This window comes from Cyprinodon tularosa, unplaced genomic scaffold, assembly GCF_016077235.1.
Source record: "Cyprinodon tularosa strain WSP-4 unplaced genomic scaffold, ASM1607723v1 ctg327, whole genome shotgun sequence".
Taxonomy (NCBI): Eukaryota; Metazoa; Chordata; class Actinopteri; order Cyprinodontiformes; family Cyprinodontidae; genus Cyprinodon; species Cyprinodon tularosa.
In genome coordinates, this window is record NW_024039038.1 from 89,807 (window position 1) to 110,472 (window position 20,666).

The 20,666-nt window shown below is 39.7% G+C and overlaps 1 protein-coding gene across 1 annotated transcript in view; it reads right to left on the reverse strand.

Moving 5' to 3' along the window:
• Positions 1-20,446, reverse strand: part of LOC119788818 (probable G-protein coupled receptor 149) — a 35,404-nt gene extending 14,958 nt beyond the window's left edge. Inside the window, exons 1-3 of the mRNA XM_038293464.1 lie at positions 19,225-20,446; positions 11,187-11,367; positions 7,761-8,260 (exon numbers count right to left, since the gene is read on the reverse strand). Coding sequence (XP_038149392.1) covers positions 7,761-8,260; positions 11,187-11,367; positions 19,225-20,196 — 1,653 coding nt within the window. The 5' untranslated portion in view covers positions 20,197-20,446. The remainder of the gene's footprint in view (positions 1-7,760; positions 8,261-11,186; positions 11,368-19,224) is intronic.
• Positions 20,447-20,666: the final 220 nt, after the last annotated feature.

Here is a 20,666-nt window from a genome sequence, read left to right on the forward strand (position 1 = left end):
ATGTATATATATATTTTTTTTTTTAACCAGCTCTGATCTGGAGGAAAATGAGGTCAGTAGAGAATTCAAACATGCCATCAAAGCTGCCAAGCTGAGGTGGAGCAAACATTCTCACAAGGGAACCTCGCTCAGCTCGGTAGGTCCTTAAAAATACGGCTGCTATTAACAACGTCACCATTCGCCGTGAAAGCATTAAAGTAGACAACAGCAGCCATATATCTCTTCCTAACAATCTCAACTCCTATTAAAGCAGATTTGAGAAGGACAATGCTTCAGATATTAAAGTCATAAATACACTCCAGCCCAGTGTCTCTGCCTCCACCTTCACCACAGATGACCTGGTAAAGGCCATCAGAAGAACCAAAAAGACTGGCTCTCCTGGCCTATGAAACATCATGAACCAATTTCTAAGGTACTGTGCCAAACAGCTGGGGGGTGTTTTTAAAAGCTCTTTCTAGTGGTCCTTTAACTCCAGAACAGTCCCCCAGCTGTGGAAGCACTCTACAAATATTTCCCTCCCTAACAAGAACACCAGGTTTTAATGACCTTTCACTTGTGGCTCTCACCTCCCTTGTGATGAAGTCAATAAAGAGAAATATTAAACATCACATCTTAGAACTAACAAATTCACTGATGTATCTCCAGTGAACATATCGCACAAGAAGAGGTGTTGATGATGCCAGAATGTACACCCTAGACACCCTTTTATGAACTGTTGGACTGCCCTAATGCCTCAGCAAGAGTTCTGTTAGCTGACTTCAACATCCTAGCCCACAAACTTTCCTCCTCCTTCCACCTGAGTGATCAACTCTCTCTGTGGATCCTGGATTTTCTAACTCACAGGTCACAAGAAATTTTCATTAATAAGACCTTGTCTTTCATACGATTCCCATCAACAGGCTCCCTGGAGGGCTATTTGCTCTCACATCGGTTTTTCAGCTTTTAAACTGATTACTGAAGATCCACAGATCCACACAGCACACACTTTTGACCCAGCTATTGGGTTAATTTAATATTTATTAAATAGTTTTTAATTATTTCGCATATCTGCTTTGTACAGGCTGCTCTACCCAGAAACTTGCCTATGTAACTCGAGAAAGTCGGATCAGTCAATAAGGAGCGCGGTTTTAGGGCAGTCTGAACTCCCTTTAAGCATGGTTTCAAAATTTTGCACATCATGCCACACAATTATAATAAATTTATTAGGTCATTCTTTTTGTCTGACTAAAATGGTGACCCATCTTACTCCAAAAACAGTAATATATGTCCTTTCTACTAAGAAAAACACTTTTCTTACTCATTAGCATTAATTCAACATGTTTTCTACATTATTAGAGAGACCATATATTTTTCCAGGTTTGCATAATTTCTTTATAGAGAGAAAAGGATTTTCGGAACCCAGTATTTAAATGGACATTCGAAAGAGTTTGTAAATGCACCTGAAGCCCCACCATCAGTAACAGAGCATAAAGTCACTGAGAGGGTAAAGACGTCTTTAAGCTCTAATCGTAACACCCCCTTTGGGTACTGAAGGCCAGAGGCTTTGACAGTGAGGAGAAATGCTGCTGGTTAATGACATCTAGCCTACTAAAAGGAAGGAAAACAGCAAGAATAACATGGAGCTGTGACCTAATTTGTTGTCTTTTTATTCTGGATGTTGTCGCTAAGAATTAGGATGAATGTCTCAAAATTATTTTTCAGTATTTTGTGAATGTAGTGTCATTAAACATGTGAGTTCTGCATTTATATTTCCAAACAATACAATATAATACATTACCATGAAAGATCTCAGACGAAGGACACACACACACACACACACACACACACACACACACACACACACACACACACACACACACACACACACACACACACACACACACACACAAAGGCCATGCATGGATTTCAACACTCTGTGATTTTCTAAGCATAACATTTTTTACTTGTAATAAAGGGAAAAACAAAACGCAGTGATACAGCATGAGCATTTATCGTACACATGCATACATGTGTATTTCCACATCTGTTTTAGTTTCAGAATCATCCACAAAACTGACTAATAGTGTTATTTTTCTGCAAGTAACGAGTCAATTTCAAAGGGTTGTGCCTGTGGCTGCTCTGCTATTTCAGGAACAGTTTGAAGCTGATCTCCCATCTGTTTTTGTTACCGCCAATGCCAAGGTGCATTAATCATCATGCTTTTACCATTCTGCGCATGTTTAACAATTTATTGAGTCTCACAAGCTAACAGGGAGAGAATTAAGCTTTTCTAGTTATGTGAGCCAAGCATGCCATCAATAAAGAAAAGCATTTGAAATTTATCAGAGGACGAAGAGCTGACTGAAGTTTAACTGTTTACTTTGATGGTTCTGTGGTTTTCTAATTAGTGGAAAAGGTTAGGTTTTGATTAATGTCATAAAACACTCAACTATTGTTTTAAGGCAGAAAAAGACACATTACGCATTCAATAGTGAAAAGATATAAGTTGTGTCCAACTATTCAGAATATGTGTTCAATAAAAGTTATTTTTCATATCTTAAGTACATTTGAAAAAAAAAAAAATTACCGTTTAACAGATATTGAAAGTAGTTTTCATTGAGGTAATATTTTTGGTTTGTTTAATGATTTATTCTATTTTTTATGTTAAATTTTACTAAGCTGTAAGTGAAAGAAATGATAATTAACAGAAAAAAAGAAAACATAAGTCTGTTTTTAATTAATCGTTATGCCTTTTGTTTAATAAAACAAATTGTTTTTTAATAATAGTGTAATTTATTCAACATAGCTCAACGGCATTTAAGTTACTGTAACACATAATGCAAACAATATTTTTTTTGTGTGAATGTTCTTTTCCACTTTTTCCAACAGTCTGATAGCATTTACATTTAAGTGGTTATGATTGATTAAAAATAATCCCAACTTAGCATTGCAATTTTAGAGTCTCAGAGCAGCAGTAAATCGAATTCAGTCTTTGAAAGGCAGGTGTGCATTTGATAGCATTTCGATCAATTGCTCCATTAGTTAGAATCCACTGCTTCTTGCTAAAGATGAAGCATTATGAAGGAAACCACAGTGGAGAAGAACAGAAGATGAGAGAAGGAGAGAAAACAAGATAAACAAAGGAGGACTCAAGCCCACTCAAGAGGACACATCTAAATTGCAGGAATGGCAGCCAGTGAGTCATTAAAATATAAAAAGGCGTAATCGCTGATTTAGAAAAAAGAGCCCAAAGAAACATAATCTACCACAGACAGGGTCATTGAGGCATTTATCTGAAAGACTGTTTTATTTCCTTCTCCAACAAGACTTATACTGCCTTGCAAAATAATTAACATCCAAAAAATGTTTCACATGTTTTTAATTCATCTATAAACTTTAATGTATGCATCTTAACCTAATTGTAACAGTGCAATCAGAGGCCTGTTCAACCCATCGCCTGTAAAAGCAACTTTGATAATGGCAAACTGTCTAGACAAATCATTCCACCTGCACTGACAGTCCATAGTATCTCTGGTGTTGATACAGAAATACACAGCCCAGGAGAAACCTTTAACAATTACTCATGAAGTTTTCCAACAGGAACACTAGGCTAACTTTTAACCTTTAAAAATGCGTTTGATTAACAATTTATAAGATGCTACATAAAAAAAAGGTTTTACTTACTTAACCAATTAAATAGGGCCAATATAGAAGAAAGCCCTAAGAGGTCCCTGTTTGACGTTTGTTAAAAATCAATTAGGGGATACAGCAACAACCTGGAAAGTGCTTTGCTTGAATTAGAATAGCCATAGCCCTTTAAAAGCCATTGTGTTTGCAAGTTATCACCTAAATTGTTTTAATAAACATAACATGGCTAAACAAAGCTGTGGGACAACATGCTACTTTGGGAAAACAATTCTTCACTGTGTACCAAACATAGAGTTTTTCAATGTAAGATTTTGCATTGTGTTTATGTGACAAAGTCAAGATCTGCTGAAGTGTATTCTGTTCTACATACTGCCTTTGACCACTGCCTCCAAGCCCCTGCTATACGTTTTCCTAACTTTTCGCTCCTGTCCATTAGTAAACTTGCCAAGTATCCCTTTAAGCTGGCTGTCTCTCTTTGGTTTAATTTCGATATTTAGTTGAATCTGCACTTCCTTTGTTGACTGCACCCAACAACTGATTCTCATTAACATAAATTGACCTAGATTATTGTAATTATTTCATGCAAATATGCTGTGTTTGGTTTATATGCAATACTCGCTAATTTATCTTATTTTATAATGTTTAGATTTAATTTGTGCTGTACCGTACAGTACTTTTTAAAACTTGTCCATTAATACGTGAGATTTACTTATTTAAAAGAAAAACAGAATCATTTCTTGGATTCTGTTTACTAGTAGTTAAAGTCTTAAAAGAAAAGAAGAAAAAGAAATAAGTTCGAACAGCTACCAAACTCTTTAAAGTAAACTATGTTCTCAAACATAAAAATCCATGCTGAACTGTGATATCATGTGATATATGCTTAGTATGTTAAAGTACTACTAGACCACCAGCAACAGCCGCTTCTTCTTCTTTGTCTACTGAAACAACTGTGACTTCTTTAATCAAAACACCCATAGAACAAAAATTTGGCCCCAAAATTACAGAGTATCATGTAGCCCACAGCTTATTCAAGGTAATGTAGATCATTGGGTGTGCTTGTAGGTTTTGGTTTTTAATGTTTCATTACCAACTGGCAATACAAAACTGGACACATGTGTATTCTTTCACAAATCCTGCCTATGCTTCTTATAAAATATTTTATGTTAAATTTTTAGATTTCCTTGACTGTGCTTGCAGTGTTTACTAATTACTGAATACAAACATGTCACATTGTTCAGAGGGTTTCTTTTGTGTGTATTTCTTATAGGGCCTTTAACTTGAAAAGTCTATTTTTTTTTTTACCTTTTATCTATCTTACAATAACATTCGTTCATCAAAATCATGTCCAAAGTGGTATTTTGCTTGATTCAAGCAAGTTTAAATAATCCTCATAAATTCTGCTTTCTGAGTAACAGCCCCTTCCTGTCCTGGCAAAATGGAATGGCAATCATCATTCTACATGACACAGTGATTACCCACCTCCTTCAGGAAGCACCTACCCTAATTATGCGACACCTGCCCAGTAAACAACGCTTCTTCTTTCCAAGATCACTACTTGTAATTTGAGGCAGAGCACAATCAATTCTACTCCAAATTAAGACAAAATGGCTCTTAGAGCACATACTCTGCAACATATACCTTTAGTTGACTTTAGAAGGCTTAAAGAACATTATATAGATCCTGTTAAGCAACTAGGGGTGCTAGATCGCTAACTTCCACATTTAGGACACCTGAGAGGAACTGGACAACATTGCACTGTCACATAATTAAAAAGTCTCCTCTTAGTGTTTTGTAATCTGGTAGCAGGCCATATTTAGCCAGCAGATTTAGTTACTTGTAAAGATAAAAGCAAATTCAACTCTCTAGATTAAAACAAAATATGTCTGGTCAGGTAAGTATCATATCTGTTTTTTTGTCCAATAACAGCTTTTAGCTTAGTTAACTCTTGTGTTTAAAACTATAGTTGGCACTCATGTTCGGAAACACTTTTTGTTATACTGGATGAAATGTTTCTTCCATCCTAATAGTAATCAATATATTACGTATTCAAAAAAGGAACAAAAAAAAAGTCACATCTCAATAAGAACTGCAGGACTGTAACAACTAATTCCTGCCATTCGGTCCAGACTCAGAGACCAACCAACAGAAGGAGGCTGTGATGCAGCAGGACCAACCCCCACGTCATTCAGCTTTAAGGGCAAGAGGCAGTTTATTTATATAATGCCAATTCACAATAAGTTTCATCTCAAGGCACTTTACAATTCACCAGATCATACAGTCAAAGTTTTCTATCTAAGGAAAACCAGTTGTTTGCATTGACTCATTGACTCGAATGCAATCCCTCACACTAAGCTTGCTTGTAGTGACAGTGGAGAGGAAAAACTCCCTTTTAACAAGAAGAAACCTCCAGCAGAACCAGCCATCTGCCGAGGGAGACTGGGGTTCAAGGAGAGACAAATTCCATGTGAAATTTGCCTGGAAGCTAGCAGACCATAGCTTTGGCTAGGTGACCAAAAGCCACTAACTGAAGTGTATCACTGTGCTGACCCGCTAAGCTTGGGTGAGAAGACGGAGCCTCCGCCTGTGCTGTTTAATGCAGAATTCCCCCTAAAGGGAACCAGTGTTGCAGCTTCTTTACGGTCAAATCAACTCCGTCTCCCAAACCGGGTTGGGAGACGGAGTTGTGTTGTGCCGACATCCGACGCTGCCTTCACTCCTCCTCAGAAACGGACATACAAATCATCTCAAAGTAAAACCTTTCCATTATTCCGTCTGATGCTTTGAATAAGGTGCTGAGCTTGGGCGAGCTAGTCAAGTAAGGTTTTACAAAGAGTTTATTTTAACTTTGGCACTCTTTATGCTGATGTTTCATCTGAAAAGAGTTTATAAAGAGCTCTGATTTCATGGTGTAGATGAATGTGAATGAGTTTATGTGTTTTCTTTTATCTAATTTTCTTGGTTTCCCATTCTGTCCTGAGGTTAGGGTATTAGAGTGACTGAGGATTGTAGACCCCATAAAACCATGGGTAATCACATTCCAGGGGCGGTAACTTTCCTGAGTTTTATGGTCTATTGTTCGGAGATCAGTAACCCCTCCTCTCCCGTAGAATAGGAGCAGCCATTTTGTGACTTCATAAATTAAGATACGCCCCATTGTAGTCTAACCCTTTCCCTTTAGTCAAGTGATAAGGTCCGCTATTTGGTAATCACCACCCAGTAGATTCCAGCCTGTTACTCCCTGACTCCAGACCGCATGGTAGGGTCCCACCATCTAGATTCTGCATTGTTGACTCTGCACCAAAGCCCCCTGGATAACTGGATTTTAACAGCCAGTCCACAAGCCAGACAGAGTGTGAGAGGCCCAAAATCCTGGTGAGTAACAGGTTATAGTTATATTTATTCAACCAAGAACATTAAATTGGTTTTACAGTCGATTTTGAATGATTTATCCATTAACCACAACGGCAGTTCTATTTAATCATATATGCATTCATAATCTACAGGTAAAATATCACAACAACATGTATCACATTTTACTGTTGCTCTGGAAGTATCCAGCACACCCCTTGACAAAAATATTGTTTAAGCAGGAGTAGAAGAGGGAGGAGGCAAAGAATAAGCTAAAAGGTAAAAATGGCAGAGAAAGTGCAAACAGAAATCCACATCCAGAATTGCTTGTAATGGCTTATCCCACTGAGGCTCTTCTGGTCCTGCTGAGTTCTGCTTTTAGATGGTTGCTCAAGTTTGAGGGGGATGGGGGGTGGATTTGAACAGAGTTCAGAGTATAGTTCAGGAGCTCCATCATGCTTGATTACTTCTTTTATTTATTAATATATACATATATATGTACATACATATCTATGCATGGATATGTTTCTTTAATACTGATGTTTTTCCCCCCAAATGTGTAATTTAAGTACACCCTTTAATGGCACTATGTCAATGTTTTAGCCTTTACAAAGTAAATTTTCATCTCACTATACCTTAAAGCTACGGTAGTTTGTGTACTTTGGAAAAACAATTGTCAGCATGAGGAAAAGTCAGTTAATGTCAACCATAATACATAGATATAAATGACTTTATTTAGTTCAACAGATTACGATAAAAAAAGAAATATCTGGAGAACACTGTACCTGTCTGGGTGTTCTTTCTGATTTACTTCTGCACCACTCCCAATCCGTCAGCTCAATTTTCCTGCACTCCTCATGTGAGAGCCTCCTCTCAGGCCCATCGAAAACTGATGATGAATCGTTGAGAGTGTGATCCTTTTCCCGCAGATGAGAAGACAGAGAGGGAACACAGTGGAATTCCTCATCCTTGTGGTTCTCATGGGGGAGTACGGGATGATCGGCCACTGCCCCAACTACACTAGCTGTGGCTTCTAAAAATAGTCTGGCATGAGAGGAGCTGTCCACTGGGAGTGGGGTGCTGAAATCAAAACTGGGATTCAGTCTTGAGAGTCCACCAGGTTCCAGTGCACAAAGGTGAGTATTTGGGAAGTCACAATTAAAAAGGCTGTGATAAGATGGTTTCTCTACAGGAGGGCTGCTTAGAGACTTGGTGGCATGGGACAGCTTATACACTCCATAGCCTTGTTGCAATGAAAGGCTGAACTGTAATTTTCTTTTCATGCCTATGAGGAAGACAAATAGAGATTATAAACATGGTTTTGGACCCAAAAGAAAAAACCAAAGATTTTTTTTTTTTAGCTGACTTTGTTTTTTCTATATACACTGCTAATTAAAATAAAGGGATAGCATATACAACACAACCGTACAGCCCTCCATGTGCTCGCCAGAGGTAGCATGACAGCCATTGGGTAATGAGATGAGATCCTCAGACCCCTTGTAAGACAATATGCTGGTGCAGTAGGCCCGGGGTCCTCCTAAAGCTGGGCGTGCACTGATAGGTTTTTCCAGTTGTGCGAGAATCTTTTGATTGGGCAGACTTTAAGCCTGATCGTGCGTTATGAGTCGTGTAGTGTACAGGGGGTTACGAGGGGCAATCAGCCTCTCACAACCACCTCCTGATCAGGAATCCTTATGGTCGGGAGAAAATCAAACATGTTTGATTTTCTCTCAACCATCGTGGGCAAATCGCTCAGTGCGCATGCACAAACAAGGATTCTTCTTTAAACACAGCAGCATGGCGGGGATGCAATGAGTGAACTGCAGTTCTGTCTGTAAAATTAGCAGACCGTAGTAGCCACGTTTCCTCAGCCATGTCTACCTCGTCGCCTTTTCTTTTTAGGGCTTTCAGCACAAAATTGCACAAATTGCCAAGGCAGAACATTTTCTGTCTAGTGAGCTTCATATTCCCCTTCCATTTGTTTGGCTTCCGGATAGACGAGTCAGAGTAGCTTCATCTCACTGCGGAGCAGAGTCCAACATGCAGTGTTGGGAAAGTTCTCTTTCTACGTGAACTAGTTCAAAGTTCAGTTCACACATTTTAAAATGAACTAGTTCAGTTCATAGTTCATAATTCAAAACCAAAAAATGAACTAGTTCATAGTTCTTTTTTTTTTTATATATATTGCTCAATTACACCATAGCCTACTGTAGAACCACAGACAGCAATTATTGTATCAGTTGTAACACTGAAACTGTGCGTCAGATTTCATCTTCATTATCCAGTTTTGAATCCTTATCCAACCAGGGTTTACATTAGCATTGAGGGGACAGCATTTCCCCATTGTTGCTTTAACGCTTTGTTGCTGTCCATTCACTTCACACTAGTAGCAGCTGCAGCTTTCACCCCTACAGTATATTCTCAAAAACATCAGGAAAAATGTGCTGCTTGAATGGTCTTTTTTATGAGTAATTATTAAAAGAAAAATAGGAAAGTAGTCTTTAAGGTGCAAATGTTTTTTTTTTTTTTTTAATAATTTTTTTCCATTTGAAATTTCATTTCAATACATACTAAAAAGGAATCCTGGAAAATTATACCAGGCAGGTTTAACAAACAAGTTACATGGATAGTAAAACCCTCAAGAACAGGGGTCTTCTATGTTTTCCAGACAAAGGACCCCCAAACTGATGGCGAGATGGAGCGGGGACCCCCTAACTATATATATTGTATGAAATTGTGTCCTATAGTCACTCTATTACAGATGGAGTAATGTAAAGAAATTAATTTCTCCCTGGGATTATTAAAGTTTTTCTGATTCTGATTCCTGGTTGTTGTGAAGGAAACGGTGCCCAGCTTGAAAGAGCTCCTGTGTGTCGCTGAATGTGTGCATTGATGACTGAAAGACATCTTCTGCCTCCATTTATCTGTTTACTACAGTGTGTTGATTTCATGTTAATGAGTATTTAAAGACATTTCAATTAGTGGGGAAAAAAATTGCAGGGGGGGAATATAAAAATATCAACTAACCATGCAGACCCTCATGCAGTACCTCCGTAGACCCCCTAGGGGTCGCGGATCCCCTGTTGAAGACCTTCGCTCAAGAAGATTTTACTAACACAAACTGAGGGACCAGGCTGAGGTAGGAATTTAAGGTTACTGAAGTGCGGATTTTTTTACTGAAAGCCGGCAGGCAAACTTGTTGCCATCATCCTCACCGACCACCTGGTCATAAAACTGTTTTAAGTGATCATACTGCTGCTTTGTCGCCTCCATGCTGCTGTAGCTTCCACGCTGCATTTTGTTTTGATGACGCACGCGGCTGTAGGCTACGACGCTGGTAGCTGGTGTTGCCAGATTGGGTCTTTTCCCCGCTACATATTAAGGCCTGTTTACGGTTTGATTTAGCCGGGGTTTCGCCTGGAGGACTCTATAGAAATCTGGCAACCTATTGAACGGAGCTGAACTGAGAGAGCGTGCCGTTCACAGACACCAGAATGAACGAGTTCACAATAACGTTCATCAGGCAGTAATGCCGTACGTTCAGTTCACGTTCGCCCAAAATATGAACGAGTTCATGAACTTTCGTTCAATGAACGCGTTCAGGCACAACACTGCCAACATGGTTTTTAGTTGTACAGTGTGAGCGGGTAGATCGCATTAGAGAGTCGGACCAAACATAAATCGTGAGCTGTGAACTCACACTGTATGACTAAACCCTGCGGTTTAGTCGTACAGTGAGCAGTAGCTGCGTGCAACGACTGAAAAATTTGCACAATGTACGTCCCTGGCTTAATGCAAGACAATGCTAGACCTCATGAGGCTGGAGTGTGTCAGCAGTTCCTGTAGAATGAAGGCACCTCATTAGGAGCATGCCAAGGCATTGTAGGGAGGTCATACAAGCACGTGGGACCAAAACACAATACTGAACCTCATTTTGACCTGTTTTAAGGACATTAAATCAAAGTTCCAATGAGCCATTCCAAATCCAGACCTCCATTGGTTAATAAATTTGATTTCCATTGTTGATTATTTGTGGGATTTCGTTGTCAGCACATTCAGCTTTGTACAGAACAAAGTATTAAACTAGAATATTGTACTCTTTCAGATTTAGGATGTGTTATATGAGTCTTCCTCTATTTTTTGAGCATTGTATATAGTTTTATCATGCTAAAGCATTCATAATTGTATATTGGCCAGTTTGTGTGCTCTACCTGAAGGTTCCTGCTTTAGGTCCCGCTGGCAGTTAATGAAGCAGCCACATGGCATATGGATCCAGCGCTCAGACAGCACGAATAGGGGCGTGATCGCAGGTGCAAGCAGAGTCAGAAAGAAGCTCAGAGTCTCCAGTGAAGAGCTGCGAGCATCCGCTGCATGCCGTATGAGGACTAAAGTCTGTGAAAGCAAGAGGGAAGATGAAAATAATTTATCTAGAACTACGTTATGCAAAATGCATGAGGAGGAGGCAGGTAAGTAAACACGTGAATGATTAAAAAAAATTACACCCAACCTTCAACAACAAAAGATGTTTTAACTTTCTTTTTATTTTATTTTAAACAGCTTCCTGACCAAAAACAATCATATATTAATATTTTATTCTTTCTTTCTAGCTTTTATAATGACGAACAGCTGTTTCGTTACCTGTGAACACTAGAGTCTGCAAATAATAGAGCATGTCACAAAAAAGGATTGGAAACTGTCTTTCTTGCAATGGAGGAGACATGGCACTCACTCATTTACCTGGTGAAAGACTGGAGTGCATTGTGACTAAGCAGAGATCATTAACCTTAACCAACTATGGCTACAAGAGGCAGAGCCAGATTAAAGTGGTGCTAATTAGGGGCTGGGCGATATATCGAATATACTCGATGTATCAAGTTTTTCCCCACACAACAGTTAAAATGACTCTGTCACAACCATAGATTACAAATTCGTATGATAACATTAAGCCATACTTTGAATGCATTTTATTCCCCTCCTCCAAACTGGATTATTTACTGCACAGCAAGCACACTACACGCACTATAAGCAGTGCGCACCATACAGCAACCGCCAAACTATTTATAAGCTAAGGACGTTGAACAAAAAGCGGTATTTTTAAGACGTGTCGCAAAACCATTGCTGCAAAAAGGAGCAGTATCACAAATTTATTCCACCACCCAAAAAGTCATCCACTACTACTAAATAAAGAATGTTGTAAACACCGTATGTCAGCATCTCCCCGCACGACCAATTAAAACGTTAAATAAATCAGCTGTGAAGCAGATGACATTAGCCTTGTCGTTTGAAAAAGCGATCGCATATGAGAGAAAAATAGATGGAGGGAAATCACAGAGACTATTTATTACATTATTTAAATGTTCTTTAGATGCTCAAATACCAGTGATGTGGTCTTGTTCAGAGGTTTTGCAGACATTTTCTAAACTTGGCAATGTTCTCCATTTTACATCTTTTTGGGGGTTCTCTAAAATTCCCAGCATGTAAAGGGCAATGCAAATAGTTTAGAGATGTTCTAACAATGCTCCAATTTTTGGACAGAATTGTGACTTTTGTTTTTTGTAATTTGAAGTCAATTTGTTATTTTTTGCATTCTGTATTTTTTTCAAATGATGCACAAAACAGGCATTTTTTATTTATTTAGTATTGTGTGTTTTTGCTTTGTTTCCTGTTTGGCTGCTGGTATCTTGTTAAACTGACACTGAAAAACATAATTTGGCAGTATTACTTGTGAAAAGCTTTGAGCTGGTTAAAATAAAATATTTCAGATTTGAATCCACAAGTTTGAATGAGTATATCAGTGCAATTTTATGCACTGTATTGTTTTTCAAGGTAATTTAAACATATTGTGATATATATCGTGCATCGCAATTATAGCCCAAATATATCATATTAGATTTTTTTCATGTCGCCCAGCGCTGATGCTAATGTGTGTTGAAAGCCGCGCTTTCACACCGTGGACCATTTCTGCTTACACCTTGGAGAGTGACCCAAAACAGGTCGACCAATCACAGTGCATATATTTGTTCAAAATAGCCTTTTTATTTGACCGACAACACCTCAGTAGTTTAGCGTCAATACATCTATAAGCCTGCCACCTATTTTCCTGAATATACTTCGGGTTAGAAGTGTTTACAGATTGTTTGGAGGTTTTTGTGAGGACCCAAATGCAGAGGCTGAGAGGCAAGGGTGAGTTCTTAGAAGATTTAATGGGATAACAGAGGTAGCAAAAACAGGAATCCAAAAATCCAACTTAAAAATGTAAAAAAAAAAACAGGTATCCAAAAATCCAACATAAAAATTGAACACTAACCAGAACCATGGAGATATCAGGGGAAAACTATCACAAGGAGCCAGGGTGAGACAAAGCAAAACAGGAAACCAGCGCTGATGGACGGCAGAGGGAGTGTATTTATGGCTGACTGAACAAAGGCAGGACTAACAAGCTGATAAGAAGCAGGTGTGAGTAGAGCTGAAGAGGAAGCCAAGTGAAAAGAAAACACAAGGGGGCAACAGAGGACAGACAAAGAAAAACCTAAGAAACTTAAATAAATCCAGAACACACCAACAAAGCTAGAAAACAAAGAAAAACATGGATAAATGTGAAACTTAGAGAAAACCAACAGAACCAAGATCAATACAAGAAGTTCCTATTATGTTCAGCACATGAGTTGTAATGCATCCATGTTAAATGGGCTTGACTTATCAAACATTCATAGCTTTATATTCAAGATGACTCAGATGGAACCGGCGCACAGCCTAACTCAAACACCAATGGTAAGGTGAAAAAAGAAAGTGTAGACTAGGTCTGCAGTTCTGTTTTCTGTTCTTTAAAGTGGAAGGGTTAACCCCGAATGAAAGCAAGAGCTGCTGAATCTACAGCAGCGCCAACATAATCATGGAAACGAATGAGGACACATGCATAGCAGCTGCTATCATGACTGTGTTGCCAGAATGTCCTATTACTGTACATCTTTGAAAGAGGGTCACAGCGGGACTGGTACCTATATTCAGCAGTCTATATTTGAAAGGTAGGGTATATACTGGATATGTCCGAAATAGAGCACAATCGATATGGGATTTTGGAGCTTTAAAAAAATGTATCCAATATTGGTCGATAACTGATATATATATCGGCCAGAATATTTTTAAAAAATTAACATGGACATGCCCAGGATATGCACTGTCCAACTATAGTCCAACTCTAATTCTCATATTCACACTTAAGAATAGTTTTACAAAATCACAGTTTACCCTGGAGTAAACTGCTACCTCTTCGTTCAACTCCATGCTTATGCTAGCAGCAGCTGTGAGCATGTATGTTTGCAGGGAGGGGCAGTGCAAAGAGTTCACTGCTCTCTGTTAGTGGAGGGAAGGCATGGAGCAGCTCAGTGCTGAGGAAGGGAGGAGCAGAATTAGTGTGCAGCAGAAGTTTTTTTTTGCTATTTAGTAGTGTTGCGCCGATGCCATTTTTTGGCCCCGATATCGATACCTGGCTGTGCAGTATCGGCCGATACCGATACCATAACAATGTAAAATAATTGCCATCATGGCTTTTTCAAGCTGCTGCCTACCTTTGTGAAGCAGGAAAAAATCTAATACAAAGTGAAACCAGTAGAACTTTTTATTGCCTACCAGGAGTGGGTGACAATAGTTGAATAAACTTATGGCTCTCAAAATGGTATCGGTGCCCTATTTGTTGGTACTCGCTAGGGGTGTAAATCACATCCATCATGGCGATTCGATTCAGTATCGATTTCCTGACCCAACGATTCGATTATTTTCGATACTTAAGAATACACCACGATTCGATTCGATTAATCGATTAATCGGTTCATTTTTTTTTTTATTATTATTTTTTTTTTTTTTACACCTTACAGGCTAAACAAAGTTTCAAGTTTGAAATAAATCAATGAAAGCTGTAATATCATTATGCATTTTCTTTAGAAACAACAGCAAATAACAGAAGTAGAAAAGTTGCATCAAAAAATACTGCAAAAATACTGCACAATATCAGTGTAATGAGTTCAATGCAATACCTCGGCTCCAGAGAAACTGTCCAACATATTTTTTCAGAATGTAATAAATATATTCAGGAAAGAGAGATGTTGTGTAGAGAGTTAGACAGGAATAAAAATAAACTAGATATAAGGGAATTGTTTCAAAGGTCATCTGGGGATGTAGTTTTTGGTAGTATTTTTAATTTTCTAAGAAGAACGGGTATTTTAGGGAGAATATAATAGTTTGTCTGGTCCATACTCCATTCTGGAAGGTGGCGGTAATGCACCTATAAGTTGTTTGCCAACCGCCATTAAAAAAAAGAAGAAGAAGAAGGCTCCAGAGTTTTGCGTCACCGCCCCCTTGAGAGACGCTCCTCTGCTCCTCTCCCAGATTGTAGCTGACCGCAAACAGTGCACCAGACAGGAGGCCGGCTTGTTTTGTTTTTATGACCGAAATTGCGGAAAACAACTCGTGAAGTTTGACCCGCTAGAAGAGCGAGGTGCGCGAGAACGCTGGGAGCCTTTTTCCAGTTGAATCTCCGCTCTTTTTGCCCCATTGTCCCTCCGTCGTCGGACTAAACTCGCCCCCACTTCCTCATCGCCTCGGCCGTATCTAGACCCACAGCGTGTAGCCCAGACCACGCTTCAATACTGAGCATAATTTAAAAATGTCTGTGTGAAGCTTGCTGCAACAAACTGCTGTAATAGTATAACCAGGAAGCGCGGTAGGAGGGCAAAATAGGTTTAGCGGCACCGCAGCATGGGAGGGAGAATTACGCCCAGGAGCAAATGGATAAAAATAGACCAGAGGGGAAAAAAAACATCGATTATCTTGCGGACGTGTCGATGCATCGGATCGTCGGCTTTTGGATCGATGCATCAATACAAAACGATTATTATTTACACCCCTAGTACTCGCCCATACCGATACCACCATTTTAGGGCAGTATCGGGGCCCCGTCCGATACTGGTATCGGTATCTGTGCAACACTACTATTTAGCCGATGTCGATTAATGAGCCAGATTCTAAAATCCGGTCCGATAAATCAGCCTGTCGATTAATCAGTCTAGCTCTAGTCACCAGTGTATTGGCAGAGACATTCAACCATGCACTCACACACTTATGCCTAAGGGAAAACTTCTAGAGATGCTAGTTACCAAATAGTCATGTTTTTGGACTGTGGGAAGATGTTGACGTACCCGAAGAGAACCAATATATGTATGAGAAGAACATGCAAATTCCATGCAGACAGACCCTGGACTAGGAATTAAACCCAGGACTCTCTTTCTGCACTTCGCAGGCACAGAAGCAATCTAATTTTTATTAATTTGCCAAAATCAAGCTATTTGCCTCTCTCTGCTTTGCTTCAAAGTTGTCCTCTATATAGGGATAACATTAAAATCCTCCTGCTGTGAAATTCGTGTTGAATGTTAGCGTACTTTAAGTGTAAAATGGTCGTATAGCCCCACAGGTCAGCAGCACTGGAACCCCCTAGGGCGCAGTGCTGGCCCCTGTCCTCTTCACCTTATACACCTTGGACTTCTGTTACAACTCAGAGCTGTGTCACATACAGAAGTACTCAGATGACAAACCCATTGTGCGGTATGTCAGGGACAACAGAGAGGAGGAGTACAGGAGTTTGGTGGGGGACTTTGCCACCTGGTGCCGCACCAACCACCTGGAGCTCAAGATCTCCAAGATGAAGTAGCTGGTCATAAACTTTGGGAAGAATGGACCAGAGAGTAAGCCAGTACTACTGGAGGGGGGTGAAGTGGAGCCTTTGGATTTATAAAAATACCTTGGGGTGTGGCTGGATAATAAGCTGGGCTGGTCAACACACAACAACCACCTGCACAGGAAGACACAGAGCAGGATGTACTTCCTGAGGAGAATGAGGTCGTTCAACATCTGTAATAGTTATAGTTAGGTAAGCTCTATAGTCTGGAAAATACGGTATATTGCATGATTTTTCACATGTTGCATGCTGCTTATCATGGAACCTTTATAAAATATATATATTTATAAAGACAATAATATTTATTAAAAAAATTTAAACTGCTCACAGTATATACTCATATGAAAACTGACCATCTATATATACCTACACACTTCTATAGTGGTAAACATTTATTTACAAGTCATCCTTAGCCTTTTTCTTAGCCTGTTTCTGTTCTGCCTGCATTTAATGATGCATGCCAGTGCAGCCACACGAGTTTCTCTTTCACTTATCCCCCAGACCGTGTTTATGAAACCGGCCTTTTAACTTTTCTGCTACTGTACATTTTTCTGGATTACCCTGCAGGTTAAATTGAAATGGTCTAGTTTGATCACTCTGGGTCTGGAACATTTTAAGAAAAATTTTCAAAGAAAATGGAAGGTCATTATTTCAGGTCTGGAAATCTTTATTTTATTTTGTAAACTAGGCTAGTTCTAAATCCCTAAAATTAATGTTTTATAAGTATTGTGTTAATACATTATGTAGATCATGTTTTGTGTCTATGCTTTAGGTTTTTTGTAAATTAGACCAGATCAAGTTGAACTGAATTAAAGAAAAAAATCATGGGGAAACAGCATCATAATGACCAAGGAACAATTCCGAGAGGACAGGTTTAAAGTTGTTAATTGATATAAAGCATGGTTAAAACTAATTAATAACTACCCGTACCTAAACTTTTAAAGAATAACCCTTCATACTGTTCAATCTATCATGCAGAAAATGAAATGAATATGTCACAACTGAAAACCTACTAAGATATGGGTGTCCAACTTAACTGCTAGAGCACAAAGATAGTCAATCAGAAAAGCAGCCAAGAGGGTCATGGTTATCAAATGTGGCCATTACATACAAGCCGAAAAATCCTTGATGATGTCAAATACCATGCACTCTCTGCATTTTGTTCCAAACCAGGCTGTAAGCACAGCAAACATGTGAAAGAAGGTTCTTTTGGTCAGAAGAAACTCCAATTTAATATGACCTTCATACAAAGTGTTCCTATTGTAGAGTGAATGCAACCACAATCAGCACATCAACTTGTCACAACAAATTACGGGTCTTCATAACTATCAAATACTGGATCTTTTTACGTTAATTATGAAGAATAAAAAATAATAATAAGATACCTCTATACAGTGGTGTCAAAAGTACACACATTTGTTATTTAAGTAGAAGTATAGACACTGCAGTTTAAAAATACTCTGGTAAAAGTTGAAGTATCAACTTGACCTCTTTACTCAAGTAAAAGTGAAAAGGTATGTGCTCCAAAAATTACTTAAAGTATAGAAGTATAAAGTACATTTTCAAATAAACAGCACTATATGAATTGAAAGCTCAATTTTTTGACTATTTCGAAAAATTCCTTGAGACAGGGCCAAGGATGAGGGAGGTCTTGTTGGTCTCCATCTCCCGATAAGCTCTCTCCTGTGTCCGACCTTTCAGACATTTCAACATCTTTTTCTAAATCCGACATTGTAGCATGGCATAGACAATTCACGTTTGCAGTTTGAAGAACACCTTCTTGCTTCTGATGATTTAGCAAACCTTAACCCTTAGCGGCAGCACAAATTTGATGAATGAGTGTTTTTGTTATATGACTCATCCAATTCCAATAGTTTTCACTAGATGTGGATGGTGCCATTGATCTGCATTGGATGGTGCACATGACGTGAAATAAATATTTATAAACATTAAACCGAAGCCAAGAGTAACAAGTAACATTTGTTTTAAAAATGTAATGAATAGAAAGTACAGATAGTTTTGTGAAAATGTAATGAGTAGAAGTCAAAAGTAGGAAGAAAAATAAGTAATGAAGTAAAGTATAGATACTTAAAAAGTGTACTTAAGCACAGTAACAAAGTATTTGTACTTCACTACTTGACACATCTGCCATTATACAACATCCATTCTCTAGGGCTTTGAGTTTTTCAATTGGACCAGCAAAGTGAACTCCACACTTTTCAGAATTTTTATCTGGTAAAAATGTATTTTTAAAACCATACCATTATTTTAAATTGATACAATATCCCATGCAAAACAAGGGTCTGGGTGGGTGTTCATTATCGATAATGATTATATGAAGTGCCCAAAAGAGATTAGGGTTAGGGCCCGGATGTCTTAAGAACATATCCCATGCAAAACTATTTAAGTTTGTGGTTAATGTGAAACATGTGAAAAAAGTTCTTTTTGGACTTCTTGGTGCACAAGATATGCCTGGTTCAATTTATTTTTAATACTATTTTATTTTTTATTCTGCTTACCATCATGGGCATCCATAAAATGACTCGAAGAACAGCCAGAATCATGGAGAAGCGCTTCTGCGCGAACACAACAGGTGTATCCCCAACTGAAGCTTCTTCCCCCCGCCCACTGCCAGACACGGGGGAAAGACGGCCGTCTTCTTTCTGCCTAACTCCTGTCCCAGAAGAACTCGGGCTCATTTCGTTGTAGGCACTGAAACTTCTGTCCATGCTGTCCCGAGAGAAGGACGGCAGCTCACAGAGCGCAGCAGAGCCGCTCAGCCCCCTGGCCATGTCCAGATAGCTCGAGTAGAGTAACGTCCTCTGAGGCTCTCTGGAGCACAGCAACTGATACGTGAGGGGAATAAAGAAAACCAAAAAGCCGCAAAAACACATGAGATACAGCGAGAAGAGCAGCACGGTGTAAAAGCTGTCGCTTTCCGGGAAACAGCCCAGAGAGGCTGGGGTGAAGCTGCCCCATCCGCACAAAGGCAGCATGCTGACGGCCAGGCTCACCGCCCACACACCGCCGATAGCCCACAGGACTCTCAGCGGCCGGCGTGAAGACTGAAGCACCCCGAATCTCTTAGTGACATAAAAAGTGTAAGCTGCTATTAAGCAAGCCTTCATGTTGCTGGAAACCCCCTGGAATACATAGAGGAGTCCGGACAGAGTGCACAGGCTGCCCGACCCTTCACCCCACCGGGTCTCCCACTGCAGGAGCATGAAAAGGGAAAGAGGAATGACGCTCAGCAGGTCATCCACCGACATGGAAGCCACTATGACACACAGCGAGGTTTTCCTCCTCATCCGAAGGAGCGAAAGGAGCGAGTACACGCCTCCAACTAAGGTGGCGGCAGCTATGGTTACGCACAAGCCGAAAAGCAGGAGCTTGATCCGCGTCTCCATCCCGGAGCGGTCCGCTGTGCCAGAGCTGGGCGTGAAGAGATGGCTCTGGTTGGGCGCAGGGGAGCTTTCGTGCGTCGTTGACATTTTAGTTGATTTAGTTTGGACTCTTAGAAATAGATGAGCATTAAAGTTTGACAAGCTGCAAAACGTGCACTTTGTTTAAAAAATATACATGATAAAAATCACAGTGGAAGGAAGGTTAGAGAGCGCACCATCCCTCTGTTTGCTATCTGGGACTGCGCGCCTATCCAAACCCTTCCCTGCTCCTCTCAGTGTGTTCTGCTGGTTACCCTGACGGCTGACTGGGAGGCAGGCACTTGTGTTCACCGCTCACACAGCGTAACCGTAGCATCTCTGGTTTCCAGCGGCCGGTTTACGCGCTGTCGTCATCACCGTTTCCTCTCACGGCAGTCATTAGGGGGGGTTGAGCCTAACGCAGCCCACTACCAGCGTGGAAACGGTGCATTGGACAGCTGTTTCATTTATGCCCCCTGGCTGGAGTCATTTTAGGGGTCAGTCCAATAGTGCTACTCCAAGCTGGATGAGACTCATTT